Source organism: Lates calcarifer, linkage group LG10 (genome assembly GCF_001640805.2).
Source record: "Lates calcarifer isolate ASB-BC8 linkage group LG10, TLL_Latcal_v3, whole genome shotgun sequence".
Taxonomy (NCBI): domain Eukaryota; kingdom Metazoa; phylum Chordata; class Actinopteri; family Centropomidae; genus Lates; species Lates calcarifer.
Window position 1 is genome coordinate 10,477,865 of NC_066842.1, and position 17,514 is coordinate 10,495,378.

Genomic DNA, 17,514 nt, shown 5'->3' on the forward strand with positions numbered 1-17,514 from the left:
TGTGGGTTTCATGTGTGGAATTACAGTTTAATGGAAAGATGATCCAAGTTTAGGTAAGATTTTGATTTGCTTAAAATGATCAGTGATAACATTTGCAACAACCTGAAACAACTGAAGACTGTAAATGTGTAAATATATATTAGTAAACTTTAATTTTAACTGCAGTGTGTTGCAAATTTTATCAAGTATATAAAACAGAATGGGTACATACATGTGATGTCTTTGTATTTAAACTAATTTTTTGGTAAAGGCAAGATAAAAAGCTGAGCCAGTTTATAATATCATGAAAAGAAAAATGTATTTCAAGTTTTAAAGATTCAAGTTTTGAGAATTTATTTAAATTTTACATCTTAAAAAAGAGAACTGGACTCATTTACTGCACATACAAGCCTGTGGGTTACATTGCATAGCTACTGATCTCAGAACAGTCCCACATTCATTTCCCAAAGAAGAAGTTGGAGAAATTAACATACTGAATGATAATATTGTGAATTACGTCTCTTCGATGCAAGAAACTAAACCTTAGGAAACATATTGCTCCTCAGATTTCAGCTACTGTACTGCCTCTAGAGGTCAGTAACATACAACCGATTAAAGAACTGCAGAGCCTCAAATGAGTATATCTACTGTACTATTATCAGTGAGGTTAAATATAACTATATACTGCATTTTGTACAGGTGATTGTCCATGTTCTTACAATAGAAATTATACAAAACAGAAGCTACGCTACTGATGAATAACTATTAAAAGTGAAAATAGTATAAAAATGCATTGCATAGAATAGTTATTCAACATGTAAACAATCTAAGCACTGCATCATTGTGTTAGCCTAATAGGAAATACTGTATAAAGAAAAAAGCTATAACATTTTATATGAGCAATGTTTGGTTTCTAGGAGAGTTTTTTTCCACAAGAATACAGTGGACTATCATGTAAATATTAGATTAATTGCATTATATTGGATTGTAAGAGTTCCACTTCTAATAGTTAATGATGAACTTCCCATTAGAACCACCCATATATTCAATGTACTGTGCTGTAAGGCATTTAGAACAACAATATGACAACCAATTGACAAGTTTAAAAAAGAAGGAGAAACAACACAAAACCTTGATGGAAAATGTCCACTTTCTGTCCACCATCACACACACACACACACACACACACACACACACACACACACACACACAAATCAAGGAATCCAATCCAGGTTGCCAAGGAATACTTGCTTCCTGAAGCTCCTAAAACATCCACCACTTACTTAACTTCATTCAGAAAAGTTCTGTTTTTAACGTATGCAAATGCAGACAGGTACCATAAGCCTGTGAACTAAAACGGTAAATATTCTACCTACTGATACTGGATATCACTTAAAATACAATAAGTGACCAAAGAAAAAAAAAAAAACTCTCAACAAAAATGTACAGCACTACTTGTACCCAGTTAACTCATTATATTGTAATGATTAACATGTTTCAAACCTTTAGTGTTGCAGTGCTGTAAAACTAAATAAGACACCATGTTAAGGGCCTACTTGTGTGACTCTATAGGCTTTGTCTGATCACAAACATCCATCTGATTGAATTCTCTTTAACCGAGAAAACAAAACCAAGCATCACTATTACACAAGTGAGCTTTCTGTGAATGCAGTTGTGTCTGTAGCCACAATATTTATGAAAAGAGGCATATGTTAGGATGCCATGTCCGTTACGTACGGAGGAAACAACAGGGAGAAGTCATCCTCTGTGTCCTTTTAATAATGGCACTGTTCATTCTCCTATCTTCACTTTTTGCTGCGGTAGTGTGCTGCCACCACTAGGTAGCTGTCAGGGGTGAGGTCCTTGATATTGGGGGACTTGGTGCTGACAGGGGACGTCTTGCCCTCCACGCGGGAGATTTGGAGCATGCGGCACGGGTCGTGTTTCAGCAGGTAGCTCTCAAAGGTCTCCCAGCCTCCACCGACACGCACCATCACATGCTTGTTGTGCAGCATCTGCAGGGAGAAATAGGATTACAGTGTCTCTTCTGATGTCAGAGTGTGTCAAAGGAGAGCTTTAAAACTGTTGTAGCTGAGCCATCTCCTCTGCAGGACTTATGTCATTTCCCTAATTGAGGCTTTAGGTTAAAGTTGAATCAACAGTTGAGTGTGGCTTTGATGCCAAAGCTTGCTGATTGATGAGAAGGCCCTCGGATTGGATGATGTCCCTGGAGGTCGGGGTCCCTGGAGGGAGGCTTTCTCCACCTCCCACTGGCCTAATGCCTTGTTGAGCAGGCTACTGACAAACACGAGACCTCAGATATCACTGATATCTGGAATTACATAATAAACAATGATCTGATCTGATGATGGTGAGATTAATGAATCAACAAATTTATTCTAGTTCATCCTGAGAGGGATGTGAATGTTTGTACCAAATGTTATGGCAATACATCCAGAAGTTCTCATGGTAGTGCTGGAAACAAAGTCAGGGGATTGCCAAAGTCATTATGTGTGAGTGAATGAAGACTTTTGACTGAGAAACAAAAATGTCTAAATCAGGAGGGTTCATCTGGGAACCATGAATGTCTCTACAAAATGTTATGACAGTCCAGCCAGTAGTTATTGAAATAACACTCAGCCAATGGCAATTTCATCACTAAAAAGCCCAAAAATGAAATGCTGCGCTCTGCTTAACTAAGGAATTATATGCAGTATTTTTTTTCATTGTTAAATCTGCCATATTTGCTTCATGATGATGCCACCTGCCGCACCAGGGCACATTCTCAAGGTTGGCTGCCATGGCAACATCAGCCGTTATAATAAAGAGAAGAAGAAATAAAAGGCTCTGGTATATTGGATGCTCAGACGCTTGCATTCCCCAGAGGCCGTGCACATAAAACATGTCCACCTCACTGTGGAGCCTTATCACCCCCTACCTCATTAACACATCATTACACCTCTACTAAAACAAGCTTGTTTACCGAACACCTTTCCTAGAAGCAGAGTACATAAAGAGGTTATTATAAAGGATGCTAGGATGTTGTATTTGTCTTTAAAAACACAATCAGTAGGATGATGATTCAGACAAATACCAAACTGAATCATCTGATAAAAGGGGTAAACTACTTCATGAGATTGTCACCTCCACCTCACTCTGGCCAGATATGAGGCGTCCTGCCCTCCAGCACCATAACATGCAACATTTATAAGCCTCTTAAAAGAATCAATCTACAGGGCAGTGGTGGGGGCAGTGCTTCCAATCACCAGGACCAGGCCTTCAGGCTTTGTGACTGTGGATTTAATGGACCTGTGCGGCGCAGAGCGGTTTCAATCACGCTGCTCTGGGATGAGGGCCCTTGCTGGAGCCGAGTCTCTCCTCAGCAAACCCAGGGAAGTGCAGAGGCCCGCGGGCTGAGCTGGGACAGGCACTTTTGACAAACACTGAGACGTTACTCTGCCCCCTTGTTGATGCTACAACCACCATTTATTCCAGGACCTGAGAAGGTCAGCCTCTCAGGCTGTTCAGATTATTGTGAAGGAGAGTCTCAGTTGTGCTGCATGCCACTGTTGTCCTCACTCTGCGGCTGCCTACAGATGGTGACTGGCCTTCGTGTATTCATGGCTTTTCAGTGGAAGCAGCTGCTGGAGGGAGGGTAAAACGATTTGAGGAATTTTAATTAAAGAATCTTCTCCATGAAGAGTGCTGGCTGGGAGACAGAGGAATGGAGGTTTAACACTTGCTTAGGCTTGATCAAATGATGTATGTACATGTGATGACATCTGGTAATACACATAATTCTCTGCATATGACATTTATTGCGTGTCTGTCCCTAATCTGCCGCTCCTCTTTATGTTTCCTCCCTTTTTTGGGGGGGGTTTCTAATTTAGGGTCATATCAAGTTTTTTCCTTGTCTGAAATGGAGGGTGTACAGCCCTTTATAGCTTCATAGCATTTGTGATTTTGTTCTATATAAATAAAACTGACTTGACATGCTAAAGTAGTGTAGCCTACACACTGTACAACAGACTGCACTGGACCAGCACTGTGAGCTTCTCACCATTTGTCCTTGGTTGCTCAGCAACACAATAAAGACTGAAGCGTTCAGTTATTAAAAAGGCACAAATAATGATAAATATTCAGAATTACAAAGTTTATCATGTTAGTCTAGCAGGAAATACTTTTATCTTACAAATTAGAGTCTTGTTATCCTCACTAATATTTCAAAACAGCTTCGTTCATCCAAATCTCACAGCGACTGAAATTTGGTTTGGTTGAAATTTAACATTAGCAGCTGCAATATAATGTGCTGACAGCAGAGGACATCCAAGAGTAAACTCCCGTTTGCACGTCTGCACATCCTAAACATACCATCGGCATGAATCACATTCTTAAAGGTGTGAATCCTGGTTGCAGGTTGCCAAGTAACCAAGATCCCACGAGGACCTATGCGACTTCTCTAATCCGTGTTAGTCCTTCATTCATCTCTCTGCAATACCCTTTTCATCCCCCCACTCCAAAGTCGAGTAACATTTCCTGGGCTGATAGATTCACTGTGATTATAAGATGTAATTAAAAGCAACAGCCAGTATCAGGCGATACAGCTTATAAATATTTTCCTAGTAATAACTCGGTCATCAGATCATATGGAAATGTGTGGCTTTTATTTCCCCCTTTATAGCCAGTGAGCCACATTATGTTTGGCTGAGGATGGACATTGTCGGAATACCATTACCAGTAAATGAGACCTCCCAGCGAAGGCGGGCTCTTCAGACACAATGGATGACTTTCATCCCAGAGCCAGCCCCAAGTATCAACATACTGCCATATGCTGTGTGAATGGAGAGGAGTTTGCACTGCAGTGTGAGACCTTTTTGTTATCAGCCTTAAAATGATATGAAGAACTGATGAAATCAGATGAGGAAAAATCAAACTTTAGATTTTCTGTGTCCCTATGATCTGCAAAAATCTACTAATTCTGTAAAGCAATTGGAGTAATTCTCCACAGTTAATGTAGACTCTTATTATGATATTTTCACTCCCTGCCCTGACATGTTTATAGAATAGACTTGTAGTAGAAGCAGATTTTATCATACACTTCAGTTAACAGATACTGGGACTTTTGATTCTTTTTAGACTTTGTATGTTTTTATTTGACTACATTTATGCTGCATTTACTCACCCGGATAAAGAGCATCTTCTCCCCAACACGGTATCGACCCTGCGATTGTCTCTCTACGCAGAATTTATTGGGACACCTGCAGGGGGGGTCATCAGCGATATGTCTCACCTGCAACACACAAAAAGATAAAGTCATTATACATGTTTCCTCTCTGATGTTAAAAATAAAAACCCAACCAGGAGCTTGAAATACGCTGACTTACAGCGTCATCCAACAGCTTCCCTGTACTTTTCTTGCTGGAAGTCACTTTGGGAGGAGTTGGGGATGGGGTGGGAGATGGGGAAGGAGACGAAGCAGGAGATGGAGGGAGGGGCTGAGCTGGAGATACAGGTGATATAGGAGGTAGAGGTGCTTTCTCTTCTTGTTCGATCTCTTTCTCCAGTTTTATAAGGCCAGGAGGCTCCACATTGTACCTGTACGCCAAGGAAACAAAGAGTAATATCATTCCATATGTCTGTCTGAAATAGATGAAGAAAAAATATGAAACGGTAAGACCGTACCGTGACGCTATCCGTCCCAGCTCTAACAAACAGAGGCACACTTCTCGTGGCTGCTTGTGAAGAACTACAGGAAGAGATAGAGTTTTAACATTGGGTATTTACAGTATATAGATACTGTATGGCATCTCTCACAAGGCAATGAATGAGAATGAGTGGCTGTGTGATGGAAAAGACAATGGTAAAATGCAGAAAAAACAAGCTCATGAACTTCATGCATTCAAATGTTCATCTCCTCTGCAGTCCTGTTTATCCCAAATCAAATGAAAATAGGTATTGTTCAAGCTCTGGATGTATGCACGACCTTTAGGTGTTTACTTTAACCTCAGTGAGTGTAAGACCAGACTGTGAGAGTGGACACAAGATGTAAAGATAACATGTGACACACCATACCATGCATCATAGACAGAATATCCACTGCATGACAGCAAACCTGGTGTTGTTACATCTACTGCTGAACTGATAAATCCACCCAGAGAAAGAAAGGAAGGAAGAGAGACAAAGAAAGATACCAGATGTCAGCTGTTACTGTCTCCTAGTGTTTTCACAACATTTTTATATGAGAATTACATGTCCACTGCATTTGGAGGAGCAGTCTTGAGAAATTACTTCGTGTATCCTTCAGAAATGATTTGCATAGTTTAAATTGCTTAGCCATGGTCGAACAGTCATTAGTCAGAACACACAGGAATGTATGAATATTTCAGGTATTTCTGTTGCAGGCAGGATCACATATTGTGCGTCTGATTATCAGCCCAGACATATCTTAACTCCAAATGTATTTCAGTGACATAACATGTGAGAAATCCTTGCAATAGCTTAGAGAGACACAGATAACATACTGAGTGCATGAATGAGGAAGAGAGCAAAATACCCCTACAACTGTATGAGCTGAGGAAAACATTTGCATAGTGTTGGCCTACTTTCCCACTAACTCACACCCTTCTGTCTGTGCTGCCTTTGTTTTACTCCAGACATTTTGTGCATGAGCACAGTACTCAGGATCCGCATGTCCCTATCGTCAGGTAGAGCTGCTCCCGTCACTGCGCTCCCAGTAGACTGTGGCCCCCGTGAGCTTTGTGTGGATGTCAATGGAGTCGAAGCCGAGCCTGGAGATGTGGGTCCACAGAGGGGAGGAGAGGGAAGCAGCTCGACCTGTGTGATACTCTACCTGCACAATCAGGCCATTCACAGGAGATAGAAATCTGAGTCTAATGCCCAGGCAGTGCCAGTGACAAAAGTGCAAAAGTGTTGTGTCTCAATGAGAACTGAAGTCTGTTTATGGATCCTGTTTGTCCTACATTCTCATTTTGTAGTGTTCTCAGGTTTATGGCAGTAAAAAGCAAACTCACCTAAATCCTCTGACTCAAACAGACATGTTTCTCCAACTCCAACCTCACGACACCAGGTCAGGAAGTTAGCTGTGTTGTCCCGGGCAAAGAAAGAGCCGGAGGGAGCGCTCTGCCGACATGGTATCCTCCGATAGGGAACACTCCGCTACAGACAGAGAGGTTAGAAGATGTGCTCATGTATGTTACTCAAAAACGGACCTAAGATGGAGAGTGTCCCCTAACATTCATTGATGAATAGTGCTTGGACTCTGAACTGGACATGAGCTTTTACTTTGTGTTTGACAAAGAGAAAACAAAGGTCCACCAGGGTGACTTGTCCGGCCCAACCCCCAGAGTTTCCATCAAAACATAGAGCCACACACTCTCTATCTGCGCCGATTTCTTCTCCATCTGCTGAGGCTCTGGTTTCAGATCAGGATGAAGGACCTTTTTTTTCAACACAGATCAATATGGGAGTTGGCAGGTTAAAAAACCAGGGCTACTTCACCAGGCCCTCTATGATTTGGGATCAAATGACATGCTTATGGGTTTCAGCCCCCACACGGTCTGTTCGGAGAGATTTATGCGCCTTCCTGTGGTTTTATACAGGATATGTGCGTCTGTGCTATGAGAAAGGTGCAATGAGCTCATGCTGGAAATATGCAGGCTTTTGTGGGTATTTTTCTTTTCTTTCCAGGCTCTCCTTTTGACTTTTTCTGGGATCCTTTCTGTTGTTAAATTGCTTCGCATTCCTGGAGAAATAATCTCGACCACATTGGCAGTGCCGTTTGATCTAACATTCAGAAGGACATGTTATTATTTCTGGGGTGGCTCGCCGAATTATCTGCACCTTTACATGTCTAATAATTGTAAAGAACTTTTGGAGGACATTATGTTTAAATGGATGGGAACTAATAATGAGGATAAAGAAGTACTTTGCTTGAAAGTTAGTAAGTTAGTCATGTTATTTTCTTTCACTCAGAAAGATTATTATCATCTATGTACACCTGCAGCATGTTCTCATCACCTCAGCTGTGCCTGCACACTTTAAAGGAATAGTACAACATTTTGGGAAATATTAGGTGGATTTTTAAACCATCTGGACAGAACCAGGCTAGCTTTCCCCCCTGTATCCATTCTTAGTGCTAAACTAGGCTAACTGCTTTGCTAGCTGTAGCTTCACATTTAGAGAGTGGTATCAATCTTCTCATCTAACTCTCTGCCTGAAAGCAAATAAGTGTAATAATGCTTCAAACTTTTGTAGGATGGCAATAAATTTCAGCTAACGAGATAGTTGTATTGAACTTCCCACATGGTAGTAATATGACAAGAAAGAAATGTCATCCTCATTCATCTGTAGCTGATATTGATTGATGTAAACACATGGGAAGATGTGCAAGAGACAGCATCTATGTGATTTATTGTTTCTCTCGGCTGGAATCACTTAGTCCCACTCTGCACACCACATCAACTTATAATGGGACTTGGACACAGATGGAAGTTCTCTTTTAAAGTGGTAAAATGTAACAGTAAACAATTACAGCCAGTAAGGGCCGCCATAAAGCTGATAAAGCAACAGTTATTTTACAAAAAAATGTAAACCTGACATGTCATGTGATGAGATACAATGAATGAGAACATTATTAATCTTTCATAGCTCATTAAAGTGAAAGCACTTAATGTGAGTTCTATAAAGCTATAACATGGGCAAACAGCGATAAATCACACCCACTATAAAACATCATAACGCCGCTTTGTTTGATTTCAAAGCCTAAGTTGCCTGTCTGTCTCAGGACTCCTCTGCTCTCTGTCGAGTCTCTACAATCAATAGGATCCTCTATTTCAGTAGCTCCTCTGTCGTCCCACAGTCATTGACCTCAAGTATTTCCTCACATCTGTGCTGCTGCGCTCACACTGAGATCAGGAGACCCGCCGTCATCAGCGCAGTAATGCCTCAGTGCAAACATCAACAACTCTCGCTGATGAGCCAACAAAAGAGTCTTTTGCTTCTTCTCCTGAACAGAAACATGATCTAATCAAACATATAATCCTGCTGAGCACCAGACGTCAGCTCAATGCGTAAGTAAGTAGTTGTCTATAGTAACTGCTGATATTTGTGTCTGCGACAGATATTAAGACAATGTAAAGTCAAAGTCAAACAAACACAAGTAGAAATATATGAAAATTTTTTCCTTTGATTGGTCAGTAATTTGCTGTAGACCTCAAAATTGTTTTGCAGTAGCCCTAAAGCTGATAAAGTCTAAAGGTTTGCACGGCAATTGTTTGTTTTCTTGGCCACTGACCCAGTAAAATATAGGTTTGCACTGATTACTTGGGTTAAATTACAGATAACCACTTGCAAAGTTATCCTTTTAATCTTTTCAATTCAATAAACCCTCACTCAACATTTAACGTAGCTCTGCCAATTCTCACAGGGAATGTGGGGCCCCATTGGTTAATGTTGTCCTTGCCAGCCCTTATTTTTTCATTTTTACCCTGCTGAAGGCTGCCGGCCCCCATCCCCCCATCCCCCACTTTTGTGCGCCTACTCTCTGAAAATTGTGGAGGTCCTTGCAAAGCAGGGATTTACGGTCGCTGCTGGACTGACAAAACCAATCAATGAGTAAGATGTGAGACACAGGGTGGAAAACAAAATGCTGTTTTTTTTTACTGTGAGGTTATGTTATTGACATTTCTTTAAGATGAGTATAGCTTTTATTGATGTTGTTGATGGAAACCTAGGGTATATCTGTTTCCTGGCTCAGTGACAGTCAATAAAACTTCAATACTGTTGCCCTTAAGCCTTCCAGCCCCAATAAGTAATGCAAAAAAACAAGATTTCAAGGGTTCACTTATGTGGCAGTACAAAAAAATGATTCTAAATATGGATTTGAGTTCACAACAGTCACAAAAACTGTATTACTTAGTATGTCTGGATTTCACATTTTTTATAATCAGGCAGGGGAGTTGTTAAAATAGCTGAGACTAAAGTGATTGTCAGTCTGATCCAATCTTTCAATGCTGCCTGACTGATGTTTCCCCTCTCAGAAACAATTTTCTGTCAAATCATTCAAGCTGAAAGTTAGTTTAGGAAATCTTTCAGCCAAGATTTGGCTCCCAGATTAGTGTTTTCACTGTATCTGTTATCGTGCCAGACTACTGTAATCCTCAGGTTTCTCTGTACCTTACTGTTGCCAAGGGCAGGCAGGTCCCCATTACTTTGCCTGAACTTCTCCTGTAGCGTCTCAGCCAGCTGGCACAACAGGAAGCCATTGTCTAAGCGATCCATGAAGCTCTCAGCGGTGATTTCCAGACCTGACCAGGGGACACATAAAGAGAGCAGAGTCCGGCACCATAAATTCAACATAAAAGTGCTCATTTAAGAATATATACTGTATAAGGAAATAAAATCTAATCTCCAGTCCATTCCTGGCTGAAGCTCAATCTGATGCGATGTTGTTGACTCTCAGAAACCGCTCGGGCTGATTGAGTTTGGCCCGCACCACGAGATTTAGGCAGCTCTGCAGAAGCCAAATGTTCAAATATTACAACATGATTTGGGGGAATCTGGGGGGGTGGGGTGGGGGTTGTCTACGAAAACACCAGCGGGGTGGCGTTGACAGCTTCATATGAAAAGGTAGCATCTGATTGTACATAGCAGTGCTTCATTACCCTGCACAGTTGCAGAGATAGATTGGTGATCAACATGTGGTGTCCAGTTGACTGACTTCCAGAGGACCATTCTTTCTTAGTTAGATCATTGTGAAATAGGAGGTGGTGGCAGGGGGGTGTCTGTGGAAAGAAACTGGAGAGATTTTTTTTTTTTATCCCTTTTCTGTTTCTTATAGGAGGAGGGGTCTGAGAGGGGGTTCGATGTTTAATGAGTTCCAAATGTTGTAATTGAGCCCAGAAAAGAGAGATTGAAATCTTGAGAAATACTCAGTGAGCTCCCGTCTTAAATGCTCATTCTCTCCCTCGCTCCTCGCTGTTAGAGAAAAATATATTCCAGAAGGCTCTCAGGGAAATATTTAAACTCATATACTCAGTCCTATAAATTGCTCAGTTCCTCCAACTTCTCTTCTCAACAACAATATGACTCATCAGTATAACCGAGCATCCACCTCCCACTCAACCAGTGGACTCATCCTTATACCACGCCGCTCCTCCCACCTGAATCTGTGAACCCTGCTCAGCATATCAGCGCCTTTTCCCTCAGATTTTAAGGGTACTGAGCCAACCCGACACAGTTAAACCAACAAACTGGTTCAACACTGTGTATTTACTGGTAACACACAGATGCCTGTGCTTCTGAAGCCTTGATATCTTTGATTCCTCACCACAGCAGACCAGAGGTTTCTAGCTCAGCTGGTTCCAGTGCAAACACGCTGACCGCCAGAGATAACAGTGAAGACACTCATGTTGTTTTAAGCTGTTCGCACATAGGCAGGAGTCAGTTTCAGGAACTTAGCTGGCTTCGAGTCAGTCTGACAAATGTCTGTTGGACCACATAAAGTCTGCAGGATGTCCAATAACTCACAGTCATATGGTGAACCTTTTCAAACCATATTAAATACAGCCATACATAGGTCGAATTTTGGAGAAAAACCTCAAATAATGAGGTAGTAGCACTGCCTCCCCCCGTGACGTCTACACAGTCTTTAACAAATCTTAAAATGCTGACAAAATATTGTCACTTTACCTCTTGGAAATTCAGCAAACAATTGCTTAATTCTTACATTGTAACCTACTCTGTTGGAGGAATCCCAAGAATTTTTGTTTTGCTAACAAGAACATTTTTGTGTTGACAGTGGTGGGTCTGTGGTGCCACAGTTAAACCTGCCAATCAGCATCTTTTAGAGCAGTGGATTGTTAGGAAGCAAAGACTACTTCTTACCCCCAGTCACAGGGTGGATCCCTATGAGTTGTAAGTGGTTCAGTCAAAGAGTTGTGTTAAACTAGACTTTCTAAATTCAGATCAGATCCACAGACTGCTCCATGCATTTGTTTTCTGACTACACAGGCTGAAGAAATACACTACACAGGGTGATTTATTATGCAGTAGCAACCTTGCACAAAGTGTCTACTGATGCTCCCTCCGCTGCTTATTCTCCACCACTGGCTGTGCATTATATCAGAGCTGTTAATGATCCCCATTATTCAATTAAGGCAAATTTATGGGTGAACATGGCAGCAGGCTCACACATTCTGGTGCTTTAACACAGTTTGTAATGAGGTTCAGATTCTGATTCCAGTCCCCTGCAGAGGTGTTTACATCAGCAGTACCAGTTCAATTACTGTTAAAGATAAGGAAATTTGCAGGATTTTTAAAAGCCAAGCTATTTTTAAGACAGTGTTTCAAATAAATCAGCAACAACACCAGCAAAATTAAAGCAAAAATATGAACTTAATCTACTTGATTTGTTTGTGTATTTGTTAATTTCTTCAAATCCAGCTGATTGTGTTTAACTATAACAAATAGCAACAGATTAAAGTTAACATTTCAACAACATGTAGACCCAGTTTGGCTCAGTAAATTAGCTCTGTATTACTAAGTGGACGACACAGACAAAAAATGTCTCATAAACTACCACATAACCCTGATGCTGACCTATCCTCAGAAATATAATGAGCCTGGTGTTGGTTTTATGTGCTGGAGCATCGTTTACCGAGAATATTAGTGAGCCACAGGGCGAGGTCCTCCTTCATGGGCAGCAGGCTGGCTTCGTGCCGACTGGCCAGCCACTGGTGATACTGTTGCATGTCTGTGAGGCCAGGGCCACTGGGCTGTTTGGGGCTCAGGGAGCTGCACATGGTTCCCTATGGACGGCCTGAGGAAGGAGAGGAGGAAGACACAGAGTCTGCTTAGACAGTTGCACAATGTAAACCCTCAGTACATTTACTCAAGTACCGCATATAAGTACAGTGTTCAAGTACTTTACTATACTTTATACTTCCACTCCTATATATTTCATCCATATATTGTACTTTTCACTTCACTACATTAATTTGCAGACTCAGATTGTTCATACAAAACCTTTAATTAGCTCATAAAACATGATGTATTGTTATAGATAAAACTATACAACAGTGTGTAAAGTTAGCTCAACTTCAAGCAGCTATGACATTAGCATTGTTCATTGTTTACACAATGATGCTTGGGAATGCTGATAAATTAATATATGATGAAATAAACATGTCTCAATAAAATATCACTGACATATCAGTCATTTTACTGCACAACAAGTGCCTTCTCTTTTAATACTGTAAGGACATTTAGCCAATAATACTTATGTGCCTTCTCTTAAGTAAGGTTCTGAATGCAGGTGTTGTAGTATTTGTTATAGAATACTTATATACTAAAAAGACTTCTACTCTAATTAACAATCTAAATTAATCTACATGACAATATTCTTCAATAACGGCTGACATTCAGGCCCGTTATTCCCAAAAAGAGCAGAGGAGGATCAAATGAATATAAGAGAAGAGAGATCTGTGTGCTTTTGTCCTCTTGGCCAAATCCTGGTGTGGTTTACAGTCCACCTGATGACATGAGACGTTCTCATGGGCCCTGACAGCACAGTTCCTGTCTGCCTCTTCACCTGGACAAGAGAAACCTTTTATACCAGCCAGACTCACACAGCAAGACTCTTATTCAACAAACACCAGATACAAACAAAGAGCTCCTTCAGATTTACTCTGACATCTATGATGCAGACTATCATACAGTCTAAATCAATCTGCTGCAGAAGGAGGTCTTACATTATGGCCTGATGGAGAGACTGCGACTGACATCAATATTCTGAGCAAGATGTAACAGCTACTCACCGCCTCTAGAGTGAAGTCATTGAATAAGTGAAACATTTCTCGCTGTCTTTTCCAATACCATGCTACAGTATGGCAAGCATGAGCTTTAACGTGAAAATCTATTACATTTCAGTCCAGCATCACTCCATTAATGGATTTGCCGCCGAGACAAGAGTGTTTGATTGGCAACTGGGCACCACATGTTAGACCTGAGCAGGGTAACAACACACATCAACAGCTCAGCGGTTAATATTCACAGACTGAAAGTAGGGGTGCTGTGATGACTGTGTCCACACTCATGGTATTGAAGGACTATGTGATGCAGACGGAAGAGACCACTTCAAGGCTTAGGGATGGTGGCATCATAAGGATACTGAGGACTTTTTTCCTCAAGGCTTGCATTACTTCTAGTCTGGCTGGTGTAATCGTGTACTGAAGGGACTCAAAAGATTAAGGAGAAGAAAAGGTGTAAAATGGGCAAAGACCATTTCAGAGGTTTCAAATATATGGTTCTTCTAAAAAGAAAAAAAGCACCAGACTGCAGCCTTAACTTTCCTATTATCAAACATCATTTAAGAATGACTAATGCATTTATGTTCTACTGCTTCCATCCTGAATGTTTGTCATTGCCACATTCTGTGTTTACGCTGCATTAAAAAAACAGGGGGGAATGAATTTTAGCTTTTGCATTTAAACATTGTAACCCCCAGCCTGGACACAAGCACAAACACCTTATATTCCCAATGGTAGGCAAATAGCAACAGGATGTTCGATGCAAATAATAAGAAGAGCTTATTCAAACAAGGAAGCGAAGCTGCCATGAACAATTAGTCCATAGTGTGTGATGGCTAAATTTTTTCCTTTGGATACCGAGGGAGTGTAACACAATGTGAGGAATCTGACCTTTAAAAACTGTGTAACATTTCAAGGTCCCACTGGAGTTGGCTGTAACCAAATCACACAGTGGTGTGACACTGGACATCAGGGACCTTGATGTCCGACCAAGGTCATCTTATCTTCCTGAAGACAAGAGGTCCTCGTTGCACAAACACACACTAAACTCTGGAGCTCAGCACTCACACACAGGTGCTACATTCCCATGTCCACTGTGGTGGAGGCTGACAGACAGAACAAGGGCACTGGGACAAATTCTCATGTCTCAGAGTACAAGACCCATTCATACAAGCCCTCTCACAGGTGTTATGTGTGAATAAAAACATGGGTATTTGTCATAATATACTGTATATTTTAAAGCACCAGCACTGTCTTTTCAAGTTCTACTTTCTGGGTTGAAGAAATTCTCCCACATTTTAAGCTTAACAAATAAGTTAAAAACCATTTGAATTAGCTGAAAAATCACAAGTCACAAATCTGAAAACAGAACTTTTTTTAATCATCTGTCAATACTTTGACTTTCTAGCATGGTGAAAATGGAATCTGAAGTATTTTCATTCATTGTTTTAATATACATTTTACATATCTACATATTATCTTCTGCTGAGCTGACTAACTTTTAGGGATTTTATCATTTATCTTGGTATAAATGTAAATCTTAGTTCAAAAGATGTATTCTTCTCGACACGACCCTGATCAAACTTCCTGCTGTGATTCCCCTACATTTTCCCAGGAAAGAGAAACAACCAGCTGTTATTAAACATACCTGGTTCCTCTCACCACACTGTAGCCTGACCTCTTTAACTTCAGGCCAAAAACACAGCTAGCGTCACCGCTCTGCCTGGCTTTATGTTGCATATACCATCTGCTGAACTTGCTGCTTCATTTCCTTATGTTATTTTCAGATTCAGACTCATAATCTGACTTTAAAGTCTGGATTAGAATCAGAAGCAGATAACCCTCGCAGCTCAAAGATATGCAAATATACAGAGATATCCAAATATACATTCTCTCAGTCTGAGAGGCCTCATGACTTCAGTAAATCCACCATAACGTGCAACAGTTGGCTGCAGATTGCTCCAGGAAAGGCATATGGATGGGAATTTTGCCTGCTGAATCACATCAATTAGAAAAAAACAAGAGTGGCTCTGTCCTCCTAACCCTCGCCGCCCTTCATGCCTTTCGCCTCTACAACAGTAAACTGATCTGGAGGCTGATTTGTCAATTTAAAAAAGGGGATCTCAGCATGTTTCTACAGCAGATAAGAACTGGATGTGTTGTGAGTGAGTGTTGCGTTCGGGTATCAGAGTGTATCAGCAGCTGTGCAGTGTCTCCAGCAGTGAATGTCTACAAAGGCAGAATACTATCCTCACACAAATATAAATACAAAACCGACTACAAACCTACAGCAGAAATCTTGTTTATATGTATATATTATAATATTATATATCCACAATATCACACATTCCAATAACCCCACTCTTGTGTTTATCAATTCCCCACATATATGACTGTCATGAGTATCATAAATCCTCAGCTGTGATATTACACTGATTTATTCAAGATTTAATCATTTTCAATTTTTTCATCTAATAGGCTGCCTCAGGCCATCATTTAAAGGCCCCTGTGTTGCAAATCTTTGCACCATCAACAAACAGCATTTCAGGCAGACGTTTTGTCAGGAGAACTGATATAGATATACAGGCTTATTCGTGTGATATGCACACATTTTGTCGCTATGTCTGAACTTAGTGCCATAACATGACTTTGTTGCCTCTGAAAAACACTCAGCAACACATTTCATTTACAGCTGCAATAAGATTTTAAAGCTGTCTCCTCCTTTACAAGTGTCACAAATAAAAAAAGCCACAACAGACATTTCAACACTCTGGAAATAGGATCAAGGGAGGATGCCTGATGAGTTATGACTGAAATCCAGCTGAGCACACACTAATTAAAACCAGTGAAATGAGCTGCAACTGAAGGAAATATGTTAGAGTCTTGGTAATTAAAGATGCTTTGAATTAATTTTGAAATACAAAAAACAAGAGTTAACAGCTTTAACTGTCAAGAAGCAAGAATTCACTGAGCCCTAACTTTTAAACAAGCTACAGAGGATGACATTATTCTGAACCCTCCTCTGGTAGAAAAGGTAATGGATATAAAGTAAAAGTTACACCCCCAAACCTAGAATTCAATATGCATTAAGACATTCAAAACTCTGGTATTCATTTGGCAGTGAGAAAGCAGCGAAAATGTGTTGCATGAGTCCACAAAAAGCTTCATATCTGTGCTCACCCTGAGGTTTCAGCTCGTTGGTGCGCACCTTCCTCTCACTCGTCCTCTGAACTGCTGGATCCCACTTTTCATGCTTTTCACAGCGGTGCATCGACCCACAGGTTAGGCTCCAAAACACTGAAGCAGTGTGGACCGGGGAGGTCTCTCTCACTGCGCATTTGCACAAGGATTGACCGCACGCACGCACGCACACATATACACTCACAGCACAGCACAGCACAGCACGCTGCTGCTGTTGCTGCTGATGGGAGGGAAGTTTGATCCTGCTGGCAGTGCCTCCCTCCTCTCTACTCTTTGTGTTGCCTCAATGTGACATTTCTGGACTGAATTCAGCAGGTCAGCCCGAGAAATTCTACTCACTTTGATTTAATGGATTTCTTTTTTCTTCTACTTCTTTGTATGCCCGTGTAATCTGATCCAACTGGCAGACCTTAACTGTGTCAAATCTGGTACACTTATACTTGCTGCTGTGATAAATTTGAATGGCACCGTTTTGTAGTTGTAAATAAATGTAAATAAATAAAGTAAT

General features: G+C 40.9%; 1 protein-coding gene across 2 annotated transcripts; it reads right to left on the reverse strand.

The window, feature by feature from the left end:
• Window positions 1–307: 307 nt before the first annotated feature.
• LOC108876723 (growth arrest-specific protein 2) lies at window positions 308–17,428 on the reverse strand. 2 transcript variants are annotated; one of them, XM_018666415.2, is made up of 8 exons: window positions 16,986–17,423; window positions 12,656–12,817; window positions 10,174–10,304; window positions 7,011–7,155; window positions 5,662–5,725; window positions 5,364–5,574; window positions 5,162–5,269; window positions 308–1,994 (listed from the first exon to the last, which is right to left on the reverse strand). In XM_018666415.2, the coding sequence occupies exons 2-8, from the start codon at window positions 12,798–12,800 to the stop codon at window positions 1,785–1,787; spliced, it is 1,014 nt and encodes a 337-aa protein (XP_018521931.1). In that variant the 5' UTR covers window positions 12,801–12,817; window positions 16,986–17,423; the 3' UTR covers window positions 308–1,784. The 2 variants fall into 2 exon arrangements, with proteins under 2 accessions (XP_018521931.1, XP_050929283.1); XM_051073326.1 differs by lacking the exon at window positions 308–1,994 and adding an exon at window positions 2,001–4,810 and having other exon boundaries at window positions 16,986–17,428.
• Window positions 17,429–17,514: the final 86 nt, after the last annotated feature.